This window comes from Hyperoodon ampullatus (genome assembly GCF_949752795.1).
Source record: "Hyperoodon ampullatus genome assembly, chromosome: 4".
Classification (NCBI taxonomy): Eukaryota; Metazoa; Chordata; class Mammalia; order Artiodactyla; family Ziphiidae; genus Hyperoodon; species Hyperoodon ampullatus.
The window spans coordinates 59,724,629-59,752,050 of record NC_136917.1 but is presented as its reverse complement, the minus strand read 5'-3'; the positions used below and the strand labels follow the sequence as shown (position 1 = coordinate 59,752,050).

Sequence of the window (27,422 nt, the reverse complement as noted above, 5' to 3'; positions counted from 1 at the left end):
GGGAAGCAGCATCTTTCCCTCGGCTATTTCCACCTAATGTAGCAGAAGCTTTTCTCTCCTTTTTCTCCCCGGCCCTTCTGAGCTCTGAGCTGAAGGGCTTAGGCAGAAGGTCAGAGAGGGAGCCTCCCTCTGAACAGACACGCTCCAGCTAGGAGTGGAGGCTGCAGGCTGCAGTGGCTGGCTTAGAGGATACAGCAGTGCCCTCTGCTGTGAGGCAAGCACGCAGCATTCCGGGAGAACAGCACTTGCAAACCTTGCAAAAATCAATCCAGTCACTCTGGCACACTGTTGGGCTGCCCTATGGCTAATGCCCTCCTTCCCTCCCACTCACTTTTAAAAAGTCTTCCTGCTCCAGAACCTGGGAAGATATCATTTTTGTCTCCATTCTATGTCAGTCTAGGCTTCAGAGCCCTTTGTCCTTTTCTAGTCCTGAGCTATCACTACTACTAGGTTAATGCCAGAGAAGACAATGTTCAATTAATTCCACTGCCACCCAGGCCAAGTAGGGCTGTACCTTACTACACAGACAAAAGCCTACTCACCTTAAAGAGCTCTAAGAGGGGGCTTCCCTGGTGGCGCAGTGGTTGGGGGGTCCGCCTGCCGATGCAGGGGACGCAGGTTTGTGCCCCGGTCCGGGAGGATCCCACATGCCGCGGAGCGGCTGGGCCAGTGAGCCATGGCCGCTAAGTCTGTGCGTCCAGAGTCTGTGCTCCGCGGCGGGAGAGGCCGCAGTGGTGAGAGGCCCGCGTGCCACAAAAAAAAAAAAAAAAAAAAAGAGCTCTAAGAAAGGAAAGCCTGGGATAATACTGAAGAATGCAATTTAAAATATCTTTCTGAAGTCTAACTGATCTTGCTTGGTACTTTTCTTTTATTCCTACCTTCATATAGCACGGATCTCTACTTCCAACCATCCTAAATCCTAAACTTGTCTCTGTGAGACATGAAGTGGAGTGGAGAAAAAAACTTTGGAAAATGGGAAAAGTCAAAACTCCATTGAGGCTGTAGATAAGGAATCTTTTGAGCCCAACTCAGACCTATGCCTTGGCCTTAGAGAATGGCAATTATTTTGGTTTTCTGAGCCTTGATACCATTGAGTGTTGAGTCTGGGGCACACTTTTAGGCAACTCATACTATGGAATGGTCTAGGAAAGGAAAGCCAGGAACATTGCTGAAGAATGAAATTTAAAAGGTTTTCCTTAATTCCAGAGCTGTGGTTCTCAAGCCTTTCATGTATCAGAATCACCTGAAAAGGAGATTTTTAAAACCCAGATTTCTGGGCCCTAACCTCAGATGTTCTGATTTAGTAGGTCTGGAGTGGGCTGTGAAATTTTGCATTTCGAGCAAGTTCAGATGATGCTGATGGACCAGGGCCCAAACTTTGAGAACCATGGTCTGGAGAAAAGCACCTTGGCCTCAGCTATGAATAGAGATGGCTACATCTTTGTCCGAAGGAGTTTAATGTGGTGATTACTTCCTTATACACATCTTCTAGGAACAGACTGGGCTCACAATCGCATTTCTCATTCTTCAATGTTTATTTTCCCATTTAAAAAAAAGGTGAGAGAGGGAAACAAAGAAGGAAAATATAGAGAAAGAAGATGGGCAACTCTCTCTTGCATAGCCAGAAGCCCAAGGGGAAAAAGATGTGGCTGACCTCTGAGGAGACTCGAGCAGTTAGGAAGAGGAATGCAACAGCTCCCTGAAGCAACACAAATCTCTCTGCAACCCAAGGCTCCAGCCTTATAGAGCCAGCTCCAGGACTTCCCACCAGCCAGCAGCTCTACTGACACCTAACCAGTCCCCAGGCCTGGGATTTCAGTAGTTTGGCAGCCTGTTGGTTTGCTGACATCTTTTAACATCTTGGATTTAGCTGCATAGAAGATGGCCTCTTTCTGCTTAGGGTTTCTACAGTGTCTTTTGGTGAGTCCTAGGCAGCCAGTGGGTGATCTGATATCATGGGCTCACATCCTTCACCAGCAAGGCAATCTGCTCCTGCAGCTGCCGCTCCCCTTCCCATGCTTTGCTCTGGTTTCGACACCTCAGCAGCTCAGCCTTATGGTCCTGGTGATGCATAGGGCAGTAGCTCTGTGGTTCGCACAGCTCCTGAAAGGCAGGGGACAGAGTAAGGGATCCTCTTGAGGCCTGCAGTCTGCCTACTAGGTATAATAGAGATGCTGCAAGCAGTGGCTAAGGAGGAGCAGCAGTTTCTTCTCAGAGGGCTTTGCAGGACCTGGGAGCTGCATGCTAAAATAGGCTTCCCCGAGTTTGGGCTCCCCCATTGCCCCATGTGCCCCATCCTTTACCATATATTCTGGAAAGAAGTCTCTGTAGCCCCCTCTGAGGATATACAGCTCTGGGTAGTACAGTGCAGGATACTGGTTCACAGCCCTGTCCTCTTGTCTCAGAGAGCGGTACCTTTAGAGAAAATCCAGGGATGGGTGGGGTAGAAGGAAGCAAGTTCAGGATTCCATGGGCTATTCACTGGGGAAGGGGAGGAAGAATAGACTTTTGCTAGCCCTCAAAAGGAACTCCAGATCTATTTTTGCGAAACAAGGTCCACGTAGCACCACTCTTTCTCCTTTGCTCCATTGGTACCTAATTCCCAATCCTTTTTCCTTCACTGCTTCCAAACTTTGAATTGTAGAAACCTCTTTCCTCCACCTCCCTAACATTCTTCAGACTTCAGTGGAAAGTATTCATTGATTCAGTCTCTGTCTGAACTGATCTGGGAAGGTTCCCTGGCTGTAAGTCCCTACTCAAGATCCATTTCCATCACCCACCCTACCCTGTGTAGACACTCACATTCGGGGACCCCTCTCTGAGGAGAATTCACAGTGGAACACAATGATTATTCTTTTCTGAGTATCCAAAGGGACAATGGGTTTCTTCAGAAAGAAGTTATATAGTTCTTCTTGACTGTACAAGTTTAAAGCTCCCTGTAAAAGAATTTTATTAAGTATTTCCTTAAGGATCTGTGAACAGGGCCAACACTTAGAAATAACTGGAATACCATCTTGAAATATTTGGTTCAGGAAGGCTAGACTATAAGTACTTTCAGAGAGGCAATCTACCTGTATCTACCCCCAGGGCCTGGCATGGAGCTTGGTATGTAGTAGGTGCTCAATAAATGTTTATAGAATGGAACTGCCTGAAGTGTAGGGATCATTGTGAGGAATGTCTGTAAGCATCAAGTGTTTGCAAAGTGCTTCTCAGTCCTTGGATGAATGTTTTTACTTCCAGGTAGGAGCTCTTGGCTCCTATAGAAAAAAGGGAGATTGGTCTAAGAGGGAAAGGGAAAGTAAATTGCTCAAAGTACACAGAATTAGAACAGGAATGAGGACTGACAGCCTTGATATGCTCCAAATGTATAATATCTGCCCTGGTTCTAGAGTTCACAGAACCCTTTGTCCAGACTTCTCAATAAAGAGCTATCCCCAGCCCCTTCCCTGCTAAGTCCTCAATGTAACCTTACCTGGATGTGTCCTCCCAGGTACTCATATGGATAGCGGCAATCGATGATATAAAATTTCTCTATCAGACCCTGGAACTTCCCCAAAAGCAAGGCAGCCACCTGCACAGAAACTATGATTGAATATCCTGCTTCTTCTGAGGGAGAGAAGAGCCAGTCACACAGTTCCTGATTTGCACAGCATTCCACTGTATGCCCAGCCTCCAAAGTCCCCCTATGGTTGAAATATGGCAGTGATGCAGCCCCACCCCACATAAGAGGATAAAATAGGAAATGGCCTTTTTGGAGAACCAAAATAGCTGGTATTGCCAGGACATCAGGGAAAACCACACTCAGGCTACTTATTTGGAGGCAGGCATGGCTGCAGTCAGCCTCTGAGAAGATACCCAAGGACTTCTGTAAGGGCACAAGTAGCAACTAGAGCTCCTGATTTTACAAAAAGAAATGAGAAATGATTCCTCACCCTCCGCTGTAAAATTAGAAAGCACGTTTCCCGAAAGGGATATAGAAGGAAAGGGGTGATATCCAGAAGAGGAAACTTAAGCTTCGTGTAGTTATGTCGATTGGTTCAACCTTTCTGGAGGGGACTTTGTAAATACTTATAAAAATAAATGCAATTACACTTTCAACAATTTCTTTTCTAACATCTTAAGTTAACAGAAAAGTACATAAAGATAAGGCACAATAATATTCATCTCACCATTATTTCATATTATCAAAATACTATGAATAACTTAAATACTCAATAAAAGGGGTTTAGTTAAATAAATTAGACATTATCAGTATAACAGAATATTACATAGCCATTAAAAGGATAATATAGGTATCTTTTTAGTGCTATAGAAAGATGTTTACAACGTCTTACTAAGCTAATTGCAAAATTACATGTTTATTATGATCCTATTTTTATAAAACTTATGCCAGAATAAAATGTGTAAGGCCATAAGGAAAGTATTACTAGTGCTTATTTCTGGTGGTGAGGTTATGGGTAGAGTGACCAAATAATTAGTGCACAAACTGGGACACCTTTGAGAGTAAAAGAGAACACTATTAATAATTACCTTACACTAATAGGCATAAACGGGATTGCAACATGTAAACCAGGATGTAAGTTCAGCCTAACTGGGTGATTTTTACTTTCTTCCTTTCCCCTTCCTCCTTCCTTCCTTTCTTTCATAACAATTATATATCATTTGTTTAATTAAAAACAAAGGTGCATATAAAATAGAGTCCTTTAATACAGCTTCAGTTGAATAAAGAGCCTATATGAGTGAACACAGAAATAAATACAAATGGAAGTGGGGATTTTAGGGACAGAACAGACCAGATGGTAGCTTATGTAACCAGTTTCCATCTCCAGAAATCTGCTTACTGTTTCTGGGTTGACGTACTTCAGATCTTGGTGTCTCCCTGACACGGTCGGCAGTGCACATACCTAGAAATACCCAAGAGCTGAAATAACAGCAAGTTCTCTACACCCAAATTTGAGATCATGACCCATATATTGTCCTTTCCAAATGACATTTAAAACCTCAGATGCCTTCAGAAATCAATGGTCTCTATAACATGCATATGCAGCAATTTCATTTCTAAGAACTGATCCTAAGGAAATAATTACAGATGTGTACAAAGTTTTAGATTTAGCTACAAATATGTCCACCTTGGTATAGTGCATAAGGAAAAATTGTAGAAGTAAATATCCTACAAGAAACGATTTATCAAGAAATTATGGGCAGCCAAAAAAGAAAGAAAGAAAGAAGTACTGTGCTGCTATTAAAAGTGATGAAATGATGAAGCAGGACTGTTTATTGACATGAAAAGATGTTCCTGATACATCAAGTGAGAAGGAATAAAAAATTCAGCAGATCACAAAACAAACATGGAAAAACAAAAAATGTATTTGTGTACATGAATTGTGTTTGTGAAAATACATAGAAAAAAGTCTGCAGGAATATACACCAGGAAAATATCAAATAAAAGCAATAATACTCTGACAAGATTTGGGGTAGATTTCATTTTCCATCTTTTCTGTAGTGACCAAGTATGATTTACATAATTTTAAAATATATTAAAAAAAAAGTAGAAAGCCTCATACTTGGGACTTCCCTGGCAGTCCAGTGGTTAAGACTCTGCACTTCCACTGCAGGGGGGACAGGTTCGACCCCTGGTTGGGAAACTAAGATGCTGAATGCTGCACAGCACAGAAAAAAAAAAAAAAAAAGAAAGCCTCTTCTTACCTTCCCCACTGCTCTGGATATTCCCAGAACGAATAAGGAATCCTTTCTCATGAAAGGCTTAGGGCCTAGATCTACCACTACAGCACTTTCAGGTTATCAGTGAGTACTTGGTGAAGATGCATAATTAATTATACCTAGTGTCCTCTGCAAGCAGAGAAGATTCAGATCAAAATACAGGATGAAATATAGGATTGGTATAACCAAACTCACCTTGGAGAAATCACCAATCAGAGGCCCCTGGTTAGAATCTTCCTCCAGCATCTGAGTCATATTAATGTCACAGAGGGAGACCATTTTCTTTATACCTAAGCCCTGAAGACAACAAGATTCCCCCCACCCCCAATCCTCATATTAAAGGTTTAAAAACCATGGGATGCAAGGAGTGGAGGGAGACATTAAAAATATGCATACTCTTTGATCTAACAATTCCACTTGTTTTACTAAGAAAATAAAGATATGTACAAAGATTTGGCTGTAAGGATGTTTACAACAGAGAAAATTTTCTAATAAATGATCAATAACAGGATCTTGATTAAACAAATCATATCCACACACTATAGATTACTATTAAGGAATAAAAAGTATGTTGTAAATTTCTTTGACATGAAAATATGACATGATATCATTAAGTAGGTTAGAAAACATGTACTTTATAATGCCACTTTAATAAAAGAAAAAACATTTGCATTAAAAAATGTCTGGGGCTTCCCTGGTGGCGCAGTTGTTGAGAGTCCGCCTGCCGATGCAGGGGACACGGGTTCGTGCCCCGGTCCGGGAAGATCCCACATGCCGCGGAGTGGCTGGGCCTGTGAGCCATGGCCGCTGGGCCTGTGCGTCCGGAGCCTGTGCTCCACAAGGGGAGAGGCCACAACAGTGAGAGGCCCGCATAACGCAAAAAAAAAAAAAAAAATGTCTGAAAGACTATATATCAAGTATTAACAGTAATTATCTCTGGCCTGTGGGATTATGGGCATTTTGCAAAGGCTTCTTTTTGCTTATCTGCATTTTCCATCTTTCTGTAATGTCATACACTGATTTTATAAAATAGCCAAATGTATTGAGATTTTTTTTAAAGGAGGGATAGGGGATGAGGGCTAAGTTTTTCAGAATTTGCTTTCCACCAAACAAGTGTGCTCTAGGATGCTATTTCTCTCAGAATGCATATAAAACAACAATAAATGTCCTTACCAATCAAAGTTCCCTTGTACTCTCTCAGATCTTAAAAAAGAGGTTGGGAAGACAATACAATGACATAATTTCCAAAATTATAATATAACGTATTTATTATTAAATATTTTATATATGGATGCAGATGTAGAAAAGAAAACAGGAAGATTGAAAGAAGAGATAAAAGTAAAAGCAATGAAGACCAAAAGATGTACTAAAGCAATCCCCATGCCAGAAAAGTGGAGAAGATGAGATAGAAGATTAAAGAGACTGTCTTCTTAAAAAGTTTCTTACCTTCCTGAGCTCTTTGTGGCTAGAACAATACTTCTTTTTTACTTTATCTGGTATTGTGTTGTCCTTGAATTTTACCATCTGCTTCAGTCTTGGACTGTTCAAACTGTCTGGCAACGAAGAGGAGCGATACAGACAGCTCCTGTTCACAGATGCCTGTTTGGAAACATGAAACCCCAAGGTTCTTACTCCTTAAAGTGTGTCTGCAGGCCAGCATTGTGAACATCTCCTGGGAGCTTGTTAGAAATGCAGAATCCCAGGGCTTCCCTGGTGGCGCAATGGTTGAGAGTCCGCCTGCCGATGCAGGGGACACGGGTTCGTGCCCCGGTCCGGCAAGATCCCAAATGCCGCGGAGCGGCCGGGCCTGTGAGCCATGGCCGCTGAGCCTGTGAGTCCGGAGCCTGTGCTCCGCAACGGGAGAGGCCACAACAGTGAGAGGCCCGCATACCGAAAAAAAAAAAAAAAGAAAAAAAAAATGCAGAATCCCAGATGTTAGGCTTCAGCCCAGACCTGCTAAGTTAAAATCTGCACTCTAACAAGATGCCCAGGTGATTCCTAGGAACACTCAAGTTTGAGAAACAATGCCCCAGGTAAGCAACCTGTCTTCCCCTCCTCATTAACGTCTTTCTCCTCAGACTGCATGATGTTCCATCTCTCAAACATGTTTTAAATCCAGCCAAATTCTCGACCTGACCATATTATATATAACAGTTCTTGTAGAAGAAAGCAAATGCAAGCTTAGTTCCTCCAGTCATATGATAGTTTCTCTATGGGATCCTAAGACCCTGACAATCAAAAAACAATTTTTCTTTTCCAGCTGTGTTGGGTCTTCTTGCTGCATGTGGGCTTTCTCTAATTGCGTTGTGTGCTACTCTTCATTGCAGTGCGCAGGCTTCTCATTGCAGTGGCTTCTCTTGTTGCAGAGCACAGGCTCCAGGCACACGGGCTTCAGTAGTTGCAGCACATGGGCTCAGTATTTGTGGCACGTGGGCCCTAGAGCACGCAGGCTTCAGTAGCTGTGGCATGCGAACTCAGTAGTTGGGGTGCGCGGGCTTCAGTAGTTGTGGCACAAGGGCTCAGTAGTTGTAGCTCGTGTGCTTTAGAGCACAGGATCAGTAATTGTGGCACACGGGTTTAGTTGCTCTGCAGCATGTGGGATCTTCCCGGACCAGGGATAAAACCCATGTCCCTTCCACTGGCAGGAGGATTCTTTTTTTTTTTTTTTTTTTTCGATACGTGGGCCTCTCACTGTTGTGGCCTCTCCGTTGCGGAGCACAGGCTCCAGACACGCAGGCTCAGCAGCCATGGCTCACAGGCCTAGGCGCTCCGCGGCATGTGGGATCTTCCCGGGCCGGGGCATGAACCCGTGTCCCCTGCATCGTCAGGCGGACTCTCAACCACTGTGCCACCAGGGAAGCCCTGCAGGCGGATTCTTAACCACTGCGCCACCAAGGAAGTCCAAGACCCTGACAATCAAGATCTAAGAACCCCGACAAAACTGAAGATGACAAGCCAAAAAAGTTAGCCTGGGTGAAAAAGTACTAAGAAGCAAGAATATATAGTTGTCCCTTGGTATCTGTGAGAGACTGGTTCCAGGACTACTACAGATACCAAAATTTAGGGGTGCTCAAGTCCCTTACTTAAAACCATGTAGTATCTGTATATAATCTATGAACATCCTCCTGTATACTGTATTTTATTTATTTATTTTTTGGCCATGCTGCACGGCATGTGGGATCTTAGTTCCCTGACCAGGGATCGAACCCATGCCCCCTGCAGTGGAAGTGTGGAGTCTTAACCACTGAACCGCCAGGGAAGTCCCTCCTGTATATTTTAAATCATCTCTAGATTATAAATACAGCTAATACCTATACCTAATACCTATAATACCTAATATATTGTAAATGTTATGTAAATAGTTTCCTGTGTGGGCAAATTCAAGCTTACTTTTTAGAACTTTCTGGGGAAAAAATTTTTTTTTTAATATTTTCAATCTGTGGAGTGAGAGAGAAAAAATGTCATTCAGCCTTCTTAAAGGGGATGAATGGGGAAGAAATATAGCAAAATAAGCAGCATGCAAGGGAAAAGAAAACACTAGAATCTAATATCAGGATGACCATTATAGGATTGATACTATGAAGCCCATCAGGAAAAAAGTAGATTAAATACCATGAAGAACTAGTCTTGGGAGTTGCTGGCCCAGGAATAGACTAAATACAGGAGGATGGACTAATTGTCTCTTTGAAAGGCATGATATGTGTGTTATATACCCAGAGGCAGAGGGATATATTAAAAGACCTCTGATGGCAAGTTTCAACTAATCCAAGATTCTTATCCTCTGTTTCCTTCTTTATACACTCACCTCACTAATTGCCATGGATTGATTTAGGAGGGTGCTAGACCTCCTAAATAAGAGATAAGAGAGCCAAAATTAGAACACACATTGATAATAAATGGTTTCTAGGAGAAGAAAATATGAACATCAGTATTTTACTTTACAATAATTATATCTACACTACAGTGTTTGTCACACCCATGGTCCTAAGGAAAACTCCATTGTTCATGGTACCAGTTGAAGGTACAGTTCACATTTGGTATACCAACATTCTATACCTATCTTTTCCTTTGGACCCCTGCCAGTCATCTCCCTATGTCTCCACAACCCTACTCCAAGCCACTGGTGACTGGACCATATTGCTGACTGAACACTCCTATTTAGTGGTCAAGAATATGTAAACATAACCTGGGCCAATCAGGTTCCCTCTCTGGGAGTCTAACTTGGAAAATATCAAAATAATTAGGCAGCAGCAGAAGCCAAAGCTTTATTAAAAGGAAGAAGCCAAGAGATATAGTCAAGGCCATGATGCCAATGATGAATGGATGGATGAACCAAAGGTATGGTGGTAGAGGAAATGTGGTGAAGAACTGAGGAGCAGGCTACCCAGCCTCCATGACAGACTTCCCTTCATATAACTTCAGTTTTGCCCTGAGAAGAATGCAGGAGGAAGTCAGATCAGAATTTCAAATTTGCTGGCCTTAGTGCAATCTTTGTTTCTTTTAACCAAAAGAGCCTCTCTAGAACACACTGTAATTATTAAGCTAAGGGCTCATTTTAAAGAGTTTGAATTAATTATCTACTAAGTGAAATGTATCCATTTTCTGGTATTACATCTAAGAAATCTTTGCCTAACACAAGGTCACAAACATTTTCCTCCTGTTTTTTTCCTTCAGTTGTCTTACAGTTTTAGGTTTTATATTTAGGCCCATGATCCATTTTGTGCTAATTTCTATATATGGTGTGAAGTATAGATTGAAGTTTTTGTTTTTGTTTTTCAGATGGATTTTCAATTGCTCCAGCACAACTTGTTGAAAAGACTATGCTTTCTCCATTTAATTGCTTTTGTGTCTTGGTTTATTATCAATTGATCATATATGCATGATCATATATGCATATTATCAAATGATCATATATGCATCATATATGCATATATGCATGCATATCTATTTCTCAAATATCTATTCTGTTGCTTTAGGTTTTTGGTAGATATTATGATGGTGATAACGAAGGTGATAAATGTCTCTTTGGGTTTCATATTGTCCAAGGACAAGAAGCCAGAAATAAACGATAGCAAAAAACTACTTTAACAAACAGAAACAGCCACTACTGTTTGACAGATACTTTCCAATACATTTATATAAAAACAAATGGCAACTTATTGCAAGGAGTATAAGTGCTAGGTCACAGAGGAATGATGATGATGATGCTTTAGATTTGTCTAGCCAGTTACCAGAAGCTGGTGAGGGGAGATCCCAGGACCAGCTGTCTTAGATCTACCAACTAATGGCTTTCATTGTTTAAGTAATCAATGAACACTTTCCAAATCTGGGAGTTTTAAAGCATTGCAAAGGCCAGAAAGAAGAAAAGTTCAATTCTACTTGAAGATTTTATAAAAAGGTTAAATTAGATAATTATTACTTTATAAACTGAGGAGGCATCATCATTTCCTCATGGCTTATATGCTCTTCAGCACACATAGTCTTGGCTTCTGTCTGTACCGCTCTACTGCTCTTGTCAAAGTTATCAACAATCTTCTTGTTGTCACATCAGACGGTCACTTCTTTAGCCATGTATCATCCTGAATCTCACAGTGCCTTCAACTGACTTGGCTAATCCCTTATTTAGCTTCAATGGCACAGCCTAGTTTCTTAGTTTAGTCCTAGTATAGACAACTGTTTACTAAAAGAACTGTGATGCTTCTACCTCTCTGTTGCTCCTTCTCAGTCTTCTTTGTCAAGCTTCCTCATCTACCAAACCTCTAACAGATGTTGGATTCAGGGCTAGGACCTGCCGCTTTTTCAATCTCCTCACTCTTGCCATAGGTGACTTTTTTCTACCCATGAATTTAAACTTTCCCTCTATGCTGATGACTCTCGGATTTTTCTCTCAAGACTTCTGCTCTTACTTCCAGACTTCCACATTCACATACCTGTTTGACAATTTTTAAGTACATACCAAGTGACACAGCAGTGAATCAGAGAGTGGAAGAGACAAACAAATAAATATACTCTGTACTTTCATGTAGTGAAAAGTGCTGTAAGTAAAAAATAAAGAAGGATAAAAGATAGGAAAAATATTGGGGTTAGAAGTTGGTCAGGAAAGGCCTTTCTGTTAAGGTGACATATGTGGAGATAAGAGACTGAAATGAGGGAGAAAATCATGTTTGCCCAGGGGAAGAGTGTTTCAGGATGAAGGAACAACAAATGCCCTGGTGAGAACAGCAAGGCCAGTGATGGCCACATTTAGTATGGTTCCATTTTTAGAAAGCTCAAAAACTGAAGCAATATTATAAACCAACTAGATCTAACAGACATCTATAGAATACTGTACCCAACAACAGTAGAATATACAGTCTTCTCAAATACACATGGAACATTCTCCAGGATAGACTATATACTGGGACATAAAAAAAGCCTCAATAAATTTTAAAGGATTGAAGTGATACAAAGTATGTTCTCTGATCACAATTAGAAATTTATAATAGAAAAAAATCTGGAAAACTCACAAATATGTAGAAATTAACACACTCCTAAATAACCAGTGGGTCAAAAAAGATCACAAGGGAAATCAGAAAATACTTTGAGATGAATAAGAATGAAGATATAACATACAAAAACTTAGGTAAAAATGCAACTAAACCAGTGCTTAGATGAAATTTATAACTGTAAATATCTATAATAAAAAAGAAGGAAGAATTCAAGTCAATGACCTAACCTCCACTAAAGAAGAAACTAAATCCAAAGCAAGCAGAAGGAAGGAAATAAGACAGATTAGAGCAAAACTCAGTGAAGTAGAGAATAGAAAAACAATAGAGAAAAACAACAGAACCAAAAGTTGTTTCATTGAAAAAATCAACAAAATTGATAAACCTTTAGCTAGACTGACCAGGGAAAAAAGAGAAAAGACTCAAATTACTAAAGTCACAAATGAAAGAGAGGACATTACAACCAATCATATAGAGTTTTAAAAACATCATAATGGGGACTTCCCTGGTGGTCCAGTAGGTAAGACTCTATGCTCCCAATGCAGGGCACCCAGGTTTGATCCCTGGTTGGGGAACTAGATGCTACATGCATGCTGCAACTAAGAGCCCGCATGCCGCAACTGAAAGATCCCACATGCCTCAACTAAGACCTGGCTCAGCCAAAATAAATAAATAAATAAATAAATTTTAAAAAATCATAATGATATACCATGAACAATTATATTCTAATGAATGAGAAAACTTAAACGGGAAAATTCCTAAAAAGGCAAAAACTATTGTCAAGGAAAAAAATGGAAAATCTGACTAGACCTGCAAAAAATAAAGAGATTAAATTAGTAATTTAAAAATTTCTCACAGGGACTTCCCTGGAGGTCCAGTAGTTAAGACTCCACGTTTCCACTGCAGGTGGCATGGGTTCAATCCCTGGTCAGGGAACTAAGATCTTGCATGCCATGCAGCACAGCCAAAAAATAAAATAAAATAATTAAAAATAACGATGACAAAAAAAAACTTCTCACAAAGAAAAGCTCAGGGACTTCCCTGGTGGCCCAGTGGTTAAGAATCCTGCTGCCAAATTGAAGGAGAAAAACCATATGATCATCTCAACAGATACAGAGAAAGCTTTCGACAAAATTCAACACCCATTTATGATAAAAACCCTGCAGAAAGTAGGCATAGAGGGAAATTTCCTCAACATAATAAAGGCCTTATATGACAAACCCACAGCCAACATTGTCCTCAACGGTGAAAAACTGAAATCAATTCCACTAACATCAGGAAGAAGACAAGGTTGCCCACGCTCACCACTCTTATTCAACATAGTTTTGGAAGTTTTAGCCACAGCAATCAGAGAAGAAAAAGAAATAAAAAGAAGCCAAATTGGAAAATAAGAAGTAAAGCTGTCACTGTTTGCAGAGGACATGATCCTATACATAGAGAATCCTAAAGATGCGACCAGATAACTACTAGAACTAATCAATGAACTTGGTAAAGTAGCAGGATACAAAATTAATGCACAAAAATCTCTTGCATTCCTTTACACTAATGATGAAAAATCTGAAAGTGAAATTAAGAAAACACTCCCATTTACCATTGCAACAAAAAGAATAAAATATCTAGGAATAAACCTACCTAAGGAGACAAAAGAACCGTATGCAGAAAACTATAAGACACTGATGAAAGAAATGAAAGATGATACAAATAGATGGAGAGATATACCATGCTCTTGGATTGGAAGAATCAACATTGTGAAAATGACTCTACTACCCAAAGCAATCTACAGATTCAATGCAATCCCTATCAAAATACCAGTGGCATTTTTCACAGAACTAGAAGAAAAAATTTCACAATTTGTATGGAAACACAAAAGACCCCGAACAGCTAAAGCAATCTTGAGAAAGAAAAACAGAGCTGGAGAAATCAGGCTCCCTGACTTCAGACTATACTACAAAGCTACAGTAACCAAGACAGTATGGTACTGGCACAAAAACAGAAATATAGATCAATGGAACAGGACAGAAAGCCCAGAGATAAGCCCATGCACATATGGTCACCTTATCTTTGATAAAGGAGGCAAGAAAATACAGTGGAGAAAAGACAGTCTCTTCAATAAGTGGTGCTGGGAAAACTGGACAGCTACATGTAAAAGAATGAAATTAGAACACTCCCTAACACCATACACAAAAATAAACTCAAAATGGATTAAAGACCTAAATGTAAGGCCAGACAATATCAAACTCTTAGACGAAAACATAGGCAGAACACTCTATGACATAAATCACAAGATCTTTTTTGACCCACCTCCTAGAGAAATGGAAATAAAAACAAAAATAAACAAACGGGACCTAATGAAACTTAAAAGCTTTTGTACAGCAAAGGAAACCATAAACAAGATGAAAAGACAACCCTCAGAATGGGAGAAAATATTTGCAAATGAAGCAACTGACAAAGGATTAATCTCCAAAATTTACAAGCAGCTTATGCAGCTCAATATCAAAAAAACAAAAACCCAATCCAAAAATGGGCAGAAGACCTAAATAGACATTTATCCAAAGAAGATATACAGATTGCCAACAAACACATGAAAGAATGCTCAACATCATTAATCATTAGAGAAATGCAAATCAAAACTACAAAGAGAGGGGCTTCCCTGGTGGCGCAGTTGTTGAGAGTCTGCCTGCTGATGCAGGGGACACGGGTTCGTGCCCTGGTCTGGGAAGATCCCACATGCCACGGAGCGGCTGGGCCCGTGAGCCATGGCCACTGAGCCTGCGCATCCAGAGCCTGTGCTCCACAACGGAGAGGCCACAGCAGTGAGAGGCCCGCGTATAGCAAAAATAAAAAAAATTAAAAAAAAAGAAAACTACAAAGAGATATCTCACACTGGTCAGAATAGTCATCATCAAAAAATCTACAAACAACAAATGCTGGAGAGGGTGTGGAGAAAAGGGAACCCTCTTGCAGTGTTGGTGGGAATGTAAATTGTTACAGCCACTATGGAGAACAGTATGGAGGTTCCTTAAAAAACTACAAAAAGAACTACCATATGACCCAGCAATCCCACTGCTGGGTATATACCCTGAGAAAACCATAATTCAAAATGAGTCATGTACCAAAATGTTCATTGCAGCTCTATTTACAATCGTCAGGACATGGAAGCAACCTAAGTGTCCTTCAACAGATGAATGGATAAAGAAGATGTGGCACGTATATACAATGGAATATTACTCAGCCATAAAAAGAAACGAAATTGAGTTAATTGTAGTGAGGTGGATGGACCTAGAGTCTGTCATACAGAGTGAAGTAAGTCAGAAAGAGAAAAACAAATACCGTATGCTAACACATATATATGGAATCTAAAAAAAAAAAGGTCATGAAGAACCTAGGGGCAAGACGGGAATAAAGACACAGACCTACTAGAGAATGGACTTGAGGATACGGGGAGGGGTAAGGGTAAGCTGGGACAAAGTGAGAGAGTGGCAAGGACATATATACACTACCAAACGAAAAATAGATAGCTAGTGGGAAGCAGCCACATAGCATAGGGAGATCAGCTCAGTGCTTTGTGACCACCGAGAGGGGTGGGATGGCGGGGTGGGAGGGAGGGAGATGCAAAAGGGAAGAGATATGGGGACATATGTATATGTATAACTGATTCACTTTGTTATAAAGCAGAAACTAACACACCATTGTAAAGCAATTATACTCCAATAAAGATGTTAAAAAAAAAAAATCCTCCTGCCAATGCAGGGGACACGGGTTTGAGCCCTGGTCCGGAAGATCCCACATGCCACGGAGCAACTAAGCCCATGCGCCACAACTACCGAGCCTGTGCTCTCAAGCCTGCGAGCCACAACTACTGAAGCCCACACACCTAGAGCCCATGCTCTGCAACAAGAGAAGCCACCCAATGAGAAGCCTGAGCGCGCAACGAAGAGTAGTCCCCGCTCGCCACAACTAGAGAAAGCTCGCGCACAGGCACAAAGACCCAATGCAGCCACAAATAAACAAACAAATTAATTAATTAATTAAAAAGAAATTGAGGCATAGCAAGATCATATTACTCACCCATACAGGTAAAAGTGGCAGAGTCAAGCTATGAACCCAGGCAGTCTGGCTCTAGAGTCCATACTTTTTAGACCAATATGCTCCATTGACTCCCATGCTCTTGACTTTTCCCTCTAATCCCAAATAATCTCAAAGTCATCCTTCAATCAGGATTGGGAATGGTGGTCAGAAAAACAAAATACCCAAGGCTAATTAACCCTAATTTTCTTTCAAGGAGAATATATTCAAATATACTTTGTGAAATAAAAAATATATAAAATGACTTACTACAAAGCTACAGTAATTGAAACTATGGTTCTGTAAATATACACCTAGACCAACGGAATAGCATAGGGAGTCCAGAAATAAACCCTCACATACACAGTCAAATGAATTTTGAAAATGGTGCCAAGACCTTACAATGAGGAAAAGACAGTCTTTTCAACAAATAGGGCCAGGAAAACTGGATATTCACATGCAAGAGAATGAAATTGGACCCTTACCTTACACCATAAGCAAAACTTAATTCAAAATGGAACAAGACCCAAATTTAAGAGCTAAAACTATACAGCTCTACAAAGAATTTCTGTGTGGGGTGATGAAAATAAAATCGACACCTCTGTGCCCTAGATCTCTCCTTTCTGATCCTTGAATGATGTTATTCCTGTTATGTATCTACCTCATTATTAGACTCTTCAGTGGCTATTACTCCTTCTTCACAAACTTTCTCTCTGCTTTTAAACTTGGAGTCACTAGCCTTCATTTTCTCCTCTATGCAGATGGTTCTGAAATGTACATTTCCAGTCCTGATGGTTCCAATTCCTCATTCAGTATTTCCATTTAAGCTCCCTGTTACTGCCTCTAACTGAAATGTCCAAAACTGAACACATCTTATTCCCTTTGAATTCACGTTTCTTTTCAAATTCATTACAGTGTCACCATTTCTCCAGTTACTCAGATTGAAGTTAAAAGTAGTACCATCCCAAACTCCTAGGTCCTGTTTTCCTATCACTCTGCCATTCACAGCACTTTTGACAATCATTATCTTGTTTTTGACTTACTTGCATTATCTATCTTCTTGACTAGAAAAAATACAAATAGGAACTACATGAAAATTTGGAATCTTGTCCATCTTAATCATGACTCTGTTCTTAGTTCTAGCACAGCACCTGGTGCATACCAGCCTCCTAATAAATACTTATTGAATGTCGTTAACAGCTTATACTAGTTTTTATTAACAATAATAAAGTAGGTATATTATTACAAACTGCTTTTAATACTTTATCATATTAACAATGATTCTCTTGTAGAAGTGTTTATTATCATTACGCTCTCCATTTTATATTTGAGAAACTGAGCCTTAGAGTGGTTAAGTGTCTTGTTCATGGTCATAACACTACATAAGAGAATGAGGTCCAGAATCCAAGGGTTCTAACTCAGCTATATCATATTTACCTTGTAAAATGAATAAGTTTAATAAACACACCCCCTGGACTTCCCTGGCAGTCCAGGGGTTAAGACTCCATGCTTCCAGTGCAGGGGGCACAGGTTCAATCTCTGGTTGGGGAAGATCCCCCATGCCACAAGGCAAGGCCAAAACAAAAAACACCCCTACACATATCTGTTTCAAAGAAATGAAGTTGATTCAGAAAATCTAACTGCCTCAGAAACTATCTTTGATATTTCAGTACATCGCCAATAAGCCACAGGCTTCAGATATTCCTCTCAATGATATGGGAAGGATAAAAGACAAAAATATATATTGTAAAATACCTAAAAAATCATGCTAAGTATATCCCATCTATTACTATTATTCTGGAGGCATCACTTACACAAGATTACATTGATGGTGGTCTACTCAAACTGCTAACGAACCTTCTCACCCAGCAGTAATAAGAGTCTCATGATGACCTGATACCCTATCAGTCAGGTAGCCCTTAGAATATAGAGACCATGTCTTCTTGATCTCTGCAGACCTACCACATAGTACAGTGGCTGAAATATATTAGATACACAATATTATTTATTCAAGAATGAAAGAATTTGGGACTTCCCTGGTGGTCCAGTGGTTAAGAATCCACCTTCCAATGCAGGGAACGCAGGTTTGATCCCTGGTCGGGGAACTAAGATCCCACATGCCACAGGGCAATTAAGCCCATGCACCGCAACTACAGAGCCAACACGGTCTGGAGCCTGTGCACCACAACTAGAGAGAAACCTGTGTGCCATAACTAGAAAGAAACCCACCCGTCACAACAAAAGATCCCACGTGCTGCAACTAAGACCCAATGTAGCCAAAAACTTAATTAATTAATTAATTAATTAATTTAAAAGAATGAAGGAATTTGAAAAATGCAAAGACACCATCAGAGAGTACTTTACCTTGGCCTCTTCTTGATCTTCCAGAGAAAACTCCATCAATTCATCTGAAATCTCCTCTGTCTGGTTTTCTCCTAGCTCTGGATTTTTATCTAATTTTGAAACTGTAGTAATAGGACTGTCCAGATGTTTCATTTCACTTTCCACCAAGTTTCCACTGTCCTATGAATTATATTGACAATATTAAAAACTATCCAGGACCCTTACCTTACACCATATACAAATATTAACTCAAAATGAATCAAAGACCTAAATGTAAGAGCTAAAACTATAAAACTCTTAGAAGAAAATAGGAGGAAAGCTTTACAACCTTGGATTTGGCAATGATTTCTTGGATATTACACAAAACCACAAGCAACAAAAGAAAAAATAGATAAACTGGACTTCATCAAAATTAAAAACTTTTGTTCATTGAAGAATATTATCAAAAAAGTGAAAAGGCAACCCATAGGATAAAATATTTGCAAATCACATGAATACTATCAAAAAAGTGAAAAGGCAACCCATAGGATAAAATATTTGCAAATCACATATCTGATAAGGGATTAATATTCAGAATATATAAAGAACTCCCACAACTCAACAACAATAGCAACAATAACAACAATAGCAACAATAACAACAGAAGCAAACAGGACTTGAATAGACATTTCTCCACAGATATACAAATGACCAATCAGCACATGAAAAGATACACAACATAACTAGTCATTAGGGAAATGCAAATCAAAACCACAATGAGATACTACTTTGTACCCATTAGGATAGCTACTATTAAACAAACAAACAAACAAACAAAAAACCCCAGAAAATAACAAGTGTTGGCAAGGATACGGAGAAATTGGAACCCTTGTACATTGCTGTGGGAAATGTCAAATGGTGCAGTCGCTATGGATAACGGTATGGTGGTTCCCCAAAAAAATCAAACATAGAATTACCGTATATGACCAGTAATTCCATTTCTTGGTATATACCCCAAAGAATGAAAGCAGGGGTTTGAAGATATTTTTATACGAATGTTCACAGCAGCATTATTCACAATAGCCAAAAGGTGTAAACAACTCAAATGTCCATCAACAGATTAATGGATAAACAAAATGCGGTATATTCATACGATGGAATATTATCCAGCCATAAAAAGGAATGAAATTCTGATGCATGCTACAATATGGATGAACCTTGAAGACATTATGCTAAGTGAAATAAGCCAGAAACAAAAGGACAAATATTATATGATTCTACTTACATGAAGTACCTAGAGTAGTCAAATTAACGGAGACAGAAAAGAGACTAGAGGTTACCAGAGGGAGAAAAGCGCAGTTATTATTTAATAGGTAGGCAGCTTCTGTTTTGAAGTATGAAAAAATTCTGAAATGGATAGTGCTGATAGTTGTACAACATTGTGAATGTACTTAATGCCACTGGGTTGTACACAAAAATATGGTTTAGATGGTAAATATTATGTATATTTTACTACATTAAAAAAAAATCACACACACACACAGAAGATTATCTAGTAATTTACCATGCTCAAAGTCTTCCCCTTCTCCAAGAAATCAAAAATCTGAAACATGATCAGCTTTATCTACTTAGCATGGGATATGTTAAAATGGCTTTCCCAGAGGGTTGAGATTAGAATCCAAATCTCTGGAGTATCTTAAGTCCATAGTCTATTAAAAACAAGTGATGCTGTACACCTGAAACTAACACAACCTTGTAAATCAACTGTACTTCAATTTAAAAAAAAAGAAAAAATCACAACAAGTGAGTGCCTGGGTAACTTAAGACTCCAGTAGCAAAATGGACAAAGGACACAATCATTCACTAGAGAAAATATACACGGCTAATAGTCACATGAAATCATTACTAATTATTTTTAACATAAAATAAAACATTTTACCCATCTAATTAGCAATTTTTTTAAAGTGATAACAAATTATCCAAATGAGCCATGGATTGCTCCTGAAAACGTAAATTCTTAGAACTTTTTTAGGAAAGGAATTTGGCAATATGTACCAAATATCTTAAAAAATATTTAAACCCTTTAATCCATTAATTATGTGTCTTGGTACTAATCCTACATATAAAAATTTTTAACATAGGCAAAAATTTGTGCTCAAGAACTTATATGATAGCATTATTTGTAAAAGCAAAATGTGGATCATCCTAAGTGTCCAACAATTGGGAAGTATTGTACCTAGGTGTTAGAATAAAAGCATCCCTTAAAAAGTAATGTTTACTAAGACTCTTAATATTAACTTAAAATAACAGGATATGAAGTTATATATATGATATGACCTCAACTTTGTAAAACTGTACACATGGTTAAAAGATTGAAAGAAATGAGGTAAAATGTTAATAGTGGTTTTTCTGTATGAGGAGGTTATTTTCTTTTTTGTATTTTCCTTTATTTATTTATTTATTTTTAACATCTTTATTGGAGTATAATTGCTTTACAGTGGTGTTAGTTTCTGCTTTATAACAAAGTGAATCAGTTATACATATACATATGTTCCCATATCTCTTCCCTCTTGCGTCTCCCTCCCTCCCACCCTCCCTATCCCACCCCTCTCAGTGGTCACAAAGCACCGAGCTGATCTCCCTATGCTATGCGGCTGCTTCCCACTAGCTATCTATTTTACATTTGGTAGTGTATATATGTCCATGCCACTCTCTCACTTTGTCCCAGCTTACCCTTCCCCCTCCCCGTATCCTCAAGTCCATTCTCTAGTAGGTCTGTGTCTTTATTCCCGTCTTGCCCCTAGGTTCTTCATGACCTTTTTTTTTTAGATTCCATATATATGTATTAGCATACGGTGTTTGTTTTTCTCTTTCTGACTTACTTCACTCTGTATGACAGACTCTAGGTCCATCCACCTCACTACAATTAACTCAATTTCGTTTCTTTTTATGGCTGAGTAATATTCCATTGTATATACGTGACACATCTTCTTTATCCATTCATCTGTTGATGGACACTTAGGTTGCTTCCATGTCCTGGCTATTGTAAATAGAGCTGCAATGAACATTTTGGTACATGACTCTTTTCGAATTATGGTTTTCTCAGGGTATATACCCAGCAGTGGGATTGCTGGGTCGTATGTTAGTTCTATTTGTAGTTTTTTAAGGAACCTCCATACTGTTCTCCATAGTAGCTGTATCAATTTTCATTCCCACCAACAGTGAAAGAGTGTTCCCTTTTCTCCACATCCTCTCCAGCATTTATTGTTTCTAAATTTTTTGATGATGGCCATTCTGACCGGTGTGAGATGATATCTCATTGTAGTTTACTTTATTTTTATACCATTTTCACAATGGGCACATAGTACTTTTAAAATCAGGGAAGGGGGGGCAGAAACACTTAAAGAATAAAGGGGAAATTTTTTAAAAGGCCTAAGAATTTTTTCTTCTCCTTAAACTTAAATGAATAAAAAGATCAGAGGACATCTCCTCCCTTTCCCAGCTCAAAGGTTACTTCTCTAACCTCTTTTCTCACCCAAGTCAGCTTTGAAAAATTCAAAGGGGCATAAATGCAGATCTATCATCCTCTACCCCACAATACCTCGGTTGACTCTTGAGGAAGATGTCCAGTGACTCACCAGTAGAAAAAGAGGAGACCTCAGGGTCCTGGGTACCCACCACTCCAAGGGCTTTGAAGTGCTGTTTTCCTGCATAAGAAAAACTACATTGGCTGGAGGAAGAGAAGTGTCAGCAGACCTTGCCAAAAACATTTCATCTGATGAAGCCATGAATAATCCTTACAAAACACAGTATATGTAACCAAGGTTGACCATGTACCCTGAAAATACAAATTATGGTTTGGATTTGTTATGGTGTGTAGATCTGCTCTGGAGGGTACTAATTTTATGATCACAAGCCAAAGGAAGGGAGGAAAAAGGGAGCCTGACGGGAAGGAATGATGAGATTTTTAAAAAGTGATTTTAAAGGGAGATTAGAAGGACTGTAATTCAAGAAAAAGCTGATTAGAACAGCCAAAAACATGGGCATAACTTAGGCAATGTGAGCAAAGAAGAACAGCAGCTATCTTTTATAGATACTGACCTGGGGGAAAGGATGGGAGGCAGGGAAAAGAAAAAAGATGGCTAGAAAATGGGATTAGTTGAAGGGATTAGTTAGAGAATTATCTTAGTGATTAGGTAGCTTTGGAGAGGACAGTTTCAACTTGGAACTGAAGGATGGTCTGAGACTCAGACGAAAAAGGACAATGACTTCTTCAGAATAGGGGCTAAGAAGCTGGGCTAAGGGGAAAATAAGAAGAAATTAAGAAACCTAGACTAGTATATGAAGCCATGCAAAGAATATGTGAACAAGTTATGTAAATTATCCCTATCTGTTTAAAAAAAAAAAAGTCCTAAATTCCTTACACTGCAATCAACTGAACATGAGTAATAATGATGACCTGCTGTGGAAGACTTGGAGCTAGGATCAAACTTTAAAGGGTAAAAACAAAACAAACCATAAAGAATTTTTTTTCCGTAGTGATGCAATTTGCTTGTCGAGCATACTGAGGCACAAACAGCTCTAGGTCTCATAATGATACTGATGAGTTAGTTGCTCCACTCAGAGGAAGAAAACTGCTAATGGATCTAGGTTTCCATTAAAACACTCACATTCTCTTTATTTGCGGATGAGCTACATATTGCATCTTTCTTTCTGTGGCCATGGTCCAAAGCATTCGGAGTGCTACAAAGCAGCTGTGCCTGCAAGAGATTGTTTTCTGAGAACAACCAGCATCCTCAAGCCACAGGTAAGCTGGAAGCCCTCTGCTTCCCACCTGACAAACAAACTCAGACCCAAGAAAGATGAGTTACTCACTGGGCTGCATTTTACAAGGTGTTGGTGATAATTCCTGTAGATAAAAAAAAAACTGCCAGTCAGTTAAACCCCAAATAGGATTTGGTTATTCTTCAGTAGCTTGGGACATCCCACTTCTCCTTTCTTCCATTCTAGGAGACCTGTACCTAGTTGATATGTCTCTTCCAATAACAATATGTAGGGTGTTCTCTGTGGTAAATATCAAGACATTGAGTGACATCCTGGGGATAAGGACCTCATTTCACTGGCATAACCATATACATAGATATGCATCAAAGATGATGAGTTTGTCCTACATCTTATGCAGACACAATTTACAATTTACTAATTTTTCAGCATTGACTATTGGGAGTTAATATTTATTTTTTTATGAATTTCTATCCTCCCTTTCCAGATTTTATCTAGTTTACCTGGGTTAGGACATAAACAATTCAAAGAAAATACAGGCAATATAAAGTAAAATTTTCACATGTATTGATTAAAAATACTCATGGAAAGCCTTCCCTAGTGCATGAAAGTGGCACCTAATTCATATAAACATCAAGAATAATGCTATAAAAAGATTATAACAGTCAAATGGAAAATTTATGATAAATTTAAGAAGTTGAATTAAAATTACTTTTCAGTCCTGAGTACTCTCTGATTGAACATTTTAAGATCTCCAACACGGGACTTCCCTGGTGGCTCAGTGGTTAAGAATCCTCCTGCCAAGTCAGGGGACACGGGTTCGATCCCTGGTCCGGGAAGATCCCACATGCCGCGGAACAACAAAGCCTGTGTGCCACAACTACTGAGCCTGCGCTCTAGAGCCCCCGAGCCACAACTACTGAGCCCGCGTGCCACAGCTACTGAAGCCCATGTGCCTAGAGCCCGTGCTCCACAACAAGAGAAGCCACCACAATGAGAAGCCCGTGCACCACAATGAAGAGTAGCCCCCGTTCGCCGCAACGCAGCCAAAAGTTAATTAATTAATTAATAGATTAATTTTTTTAAAAAAGATCTCCAACAAAGAATCTTCAACAGTAATAATAATAAACATTATAAAATGTATGGTATGCATTAGGTACACATTTTCATTTAATCCTCAGAGCAGCCATTTATGTAAAGTGTTATTATTATCTCCATTATTATTATTTCTTTATTACAAATAAAGAAACTGAGGTCCCTTGAAATTAAGAAACTTTTCAGAGTCAGCTGGTGAAGTAGTAGTAAGCCACTGGAATCCAGACACTCTGATTCCAGAGCCTGCACTCTGCACTTTCAACCACTAAGATATATATACTCCGTCTAAGTGCAGTATACCATTCTCCTCCATTCTAAAGACAATACTGATTGTATGTGATGGTTAAAATGAATAGCCTTCATTTTCACAACACAACTTAGATCTTGGAAACTTAAAAACATTTCAAGGGAAGAATCTAGGCCCCCAAGCCCACTTACATCTAAAGTGAAACATTCTCTACTCTACAGAGTCTGCATAGGATAAAATCCCCAGGCCAGTGTTGAAAAGGCTTTAGCATGGGGTTCATTTCGCAAAAGAACTTACATCCCAGCTAACTGTATTTCCTCAGGTCCTGTAGAATCCAAGTGACCTGCAATCAGATGTGAAGAGTTATTCTTGTCCATGCATTTTGTCTTTCCTTCTCATTTTCTTCATTACCAGTGAGCCATATTAATTTCAAAAGCTGGCCTTGTGAACACAAAGGCTCTTGATAGGTACCAGTTTCATGGTACAAGGTACCATGGTATAAGGTACAAGTTCATGGAAACTTAAGAATTTACATGTGTCACTGAAAGAAAAAATTCTGAGAAGCAGTGCATTATGCTAACCTACAGAGATTTTTTCCATGAGTAGAAAGAAAAGCTTATCACTCAGGAAATGTGAAATCAGAACAAATACTAAAATGGTTGACTAGTAAAACACATTCCTTTGGGGTACACACCCTATAAAAACACATAAGAATTAGTTGACAAAGTATTTCTTTATGTTGGTTTCTTTGCCTCTGCTGAGATTAGACTAGGGCATAAAACTTTTCATCTTTAACTACCACATTCATTCCCACAATCAGTCAACAAAATATTCCTTCTTGTCTAACTTTCTCAACGCAAAGTGACTCCTATTGGGGTCAATTCTCTTCCCATTGGCTGAATCATTCTCCTCAAAAATCCTCTAGGTACTCAAAGAATTCCATCTTCAAGGTTCTCTATTTAATTTTACCACCTTCCATCTCTATCCTACTACTCTGTCCTCACCCCTAACAGTTATTCCTTCCCTTGAGGCTTTTACCTCCCTTTTCCCTACCAGTTTCATCAAGATCTGAAGAAGTGGTAAACTGAGTGGCAGACATCTCCCCGCTGCTAAGATTCGAAAGATTAAGGCAACGTTTGGGGGTTTCTCTGTTGAGACATAATGATACATGAAGATTCCCATTAGATTGTAATATCCTTAAAAGGCAAAGATCACATTATCCTCTTCATTTGAAACACCCCTCAATGACTATCACATAATCTGAGCAGTGTCCAAATAAAGCTAATTGGTTTTTGGAAGTATTTCAGATTAGGCTGAGAAAAATTTCCCACCTTTTCTCTACTCTAATAACCTGTACCTCATTTTCTCCTCACCAACATATTGAGACAAGGGAATTTTTAAAAATTGGCTGAGGTGGGTCTTGACCACACATCTTTTGCCCTGAGCAACATAACAACACAGATTTGATTTCTCCCTGGAGTCTCCAGTACTTCTCTGATCTGTGATTCTCCAACTTTGTTGATTAGCTGACGCATCAGGGCATGGCATGACCAGAATTTGAAGTACAGTAACAGTAACGTTAACAGTAGTACTAATAAAGTGGAAACTCATATAATGAAATAAAGTTTTCAAAGACTTTTCCCAGACACCACATCATTTGATTCTCACAAGATCCTAGTAAGATATTATGTCACAGAAAAGAAGCCTGAGACTCAAAACGGTCACATGGCTAGTCAAGGGCAGAGCTAAGACTTAAACCCTGATCTCTGAGCCAGGATAATTTTTAAAAACTCAAAAACTGTTTAGAAGAGCAAAGGAGATAAGGTGTGAAAAGAAAAAGTGTATTTACCCAGACAAAATGCTTAGGTTTGCAGAATCACCAAAAAGTTTCTTCTCCACTGGGGTTCTAGGGAGATCTGAACTGATGGAAAAGGAAGTATCTCTCTCCAGAAGCAGGTTTAATATCTTCCTCTGATTGGACCTAAAACTAGGTCCTGAGCCAGGGCTTCCTTCCTCTCTTGTAGATGAAAAGAATTCTGCAGACATGGTCTCCGAGTTCTCACTAAGAAAAAATAAAACCTAGCTAAGAGAGGGAGAACGTCATCTACACGGGTACATCACAGATGGTCTAGCTGTCAGAACCTCCTCCACCCTTTCCAGCAGCGACCAAGCGGATCAATATTGAAGGAGGGGGCATTCCTAAACGGTGAACCACATCTTGGCTTGAAGGTTAAATAGCACTTGCCCGAAGCGGCTTGGCCTTTCCAGCGGAACCTGAACTTACCGAAAGGCAACCTCAGAACCTAAAAGATGGAATGAAAAGAGGACCTGGACTTGTTAGGAGCCACACAGCTCGTGACTCCTGACAGGAAGGAACTCAGGTCTCCTAACTCGCGATAATGCCTGTTTTGTCCCCCTAACCTCTTTGCGAGGCCCGTGATTCCAAGGAGGACACAGCTCTGGGCTTACCTCAGGTTTGAGTCTGAGACTTACCTTCAGGAGGAAGAGAAATAGGCAGGGAATCACACACAAGCGAAGGCTCTAGCAGAATTCAAGGAAATCTGGGGAAAGGAGGCGATTCGACCAGACGACAGCTATGCCTCTCGACCAGTTAGGCTGGAGTCTGGCTTCTCCGTTTCTCTCAGCGGACTGTCGAAGTTACAGTCTCAGAGCAAGTTCAACAGCCATAGGCCCTGACCATTCAA

At 39.6% G+C, this 27,422-nt stretch overlaps 1 protein-coding gene across 3 annotated transcripts; it reads right to left on the bottom strand.

Moving 5' to 3' along the window:
* Positions 1-1,571: 1,571 nt before the first annotated feature.
* CDC25C (cell division cycle 25C) lies at positions 1,572-26,778 on the bottom strand (the record flags this gene model as incomplete). Of its 3 annotated transcripts, XM_079703818.1 has the most annotated exons (13): positions 1,572-2,103; positions 2,304-2,415; positions 2,803-2,936; positions 3,473-3,571; positions 4,842-4,904; positions 5,917-6,018; positions 7,168-7,320; positions 18,645-18,794; positions 23,264-23,353; positions 23,469-23,502; positions 25,015-25,060; positions 25,771-25,865; positions 26,567-26,763. In XM_079703818.1, 13 exons carry the CDS (start codon positions 26,761-26,763, stop codon positions 1,954-1,956), a joined length of 1,425 nt encoding a protein of 474 aa, XP_079559944.1. In that variant the 3' UTR covers positions 1,572-1,953. The 3 variants fall into 3 exon arrangements, with proteins under 3 accessions (XP_079559944.1, XP_079559946.1, XP_079559945.1); XM_079703820.1 differs by lacking the exon at positions 4,842-4,904 and having other exon boundaries at positions 26,567-26,778; XM_079703819.1 differs by lacking the exon at positions 5,917-6,018.
* Between the last annotated feature and the right edge of the window lie 644 nt (positions 26,779-27,422).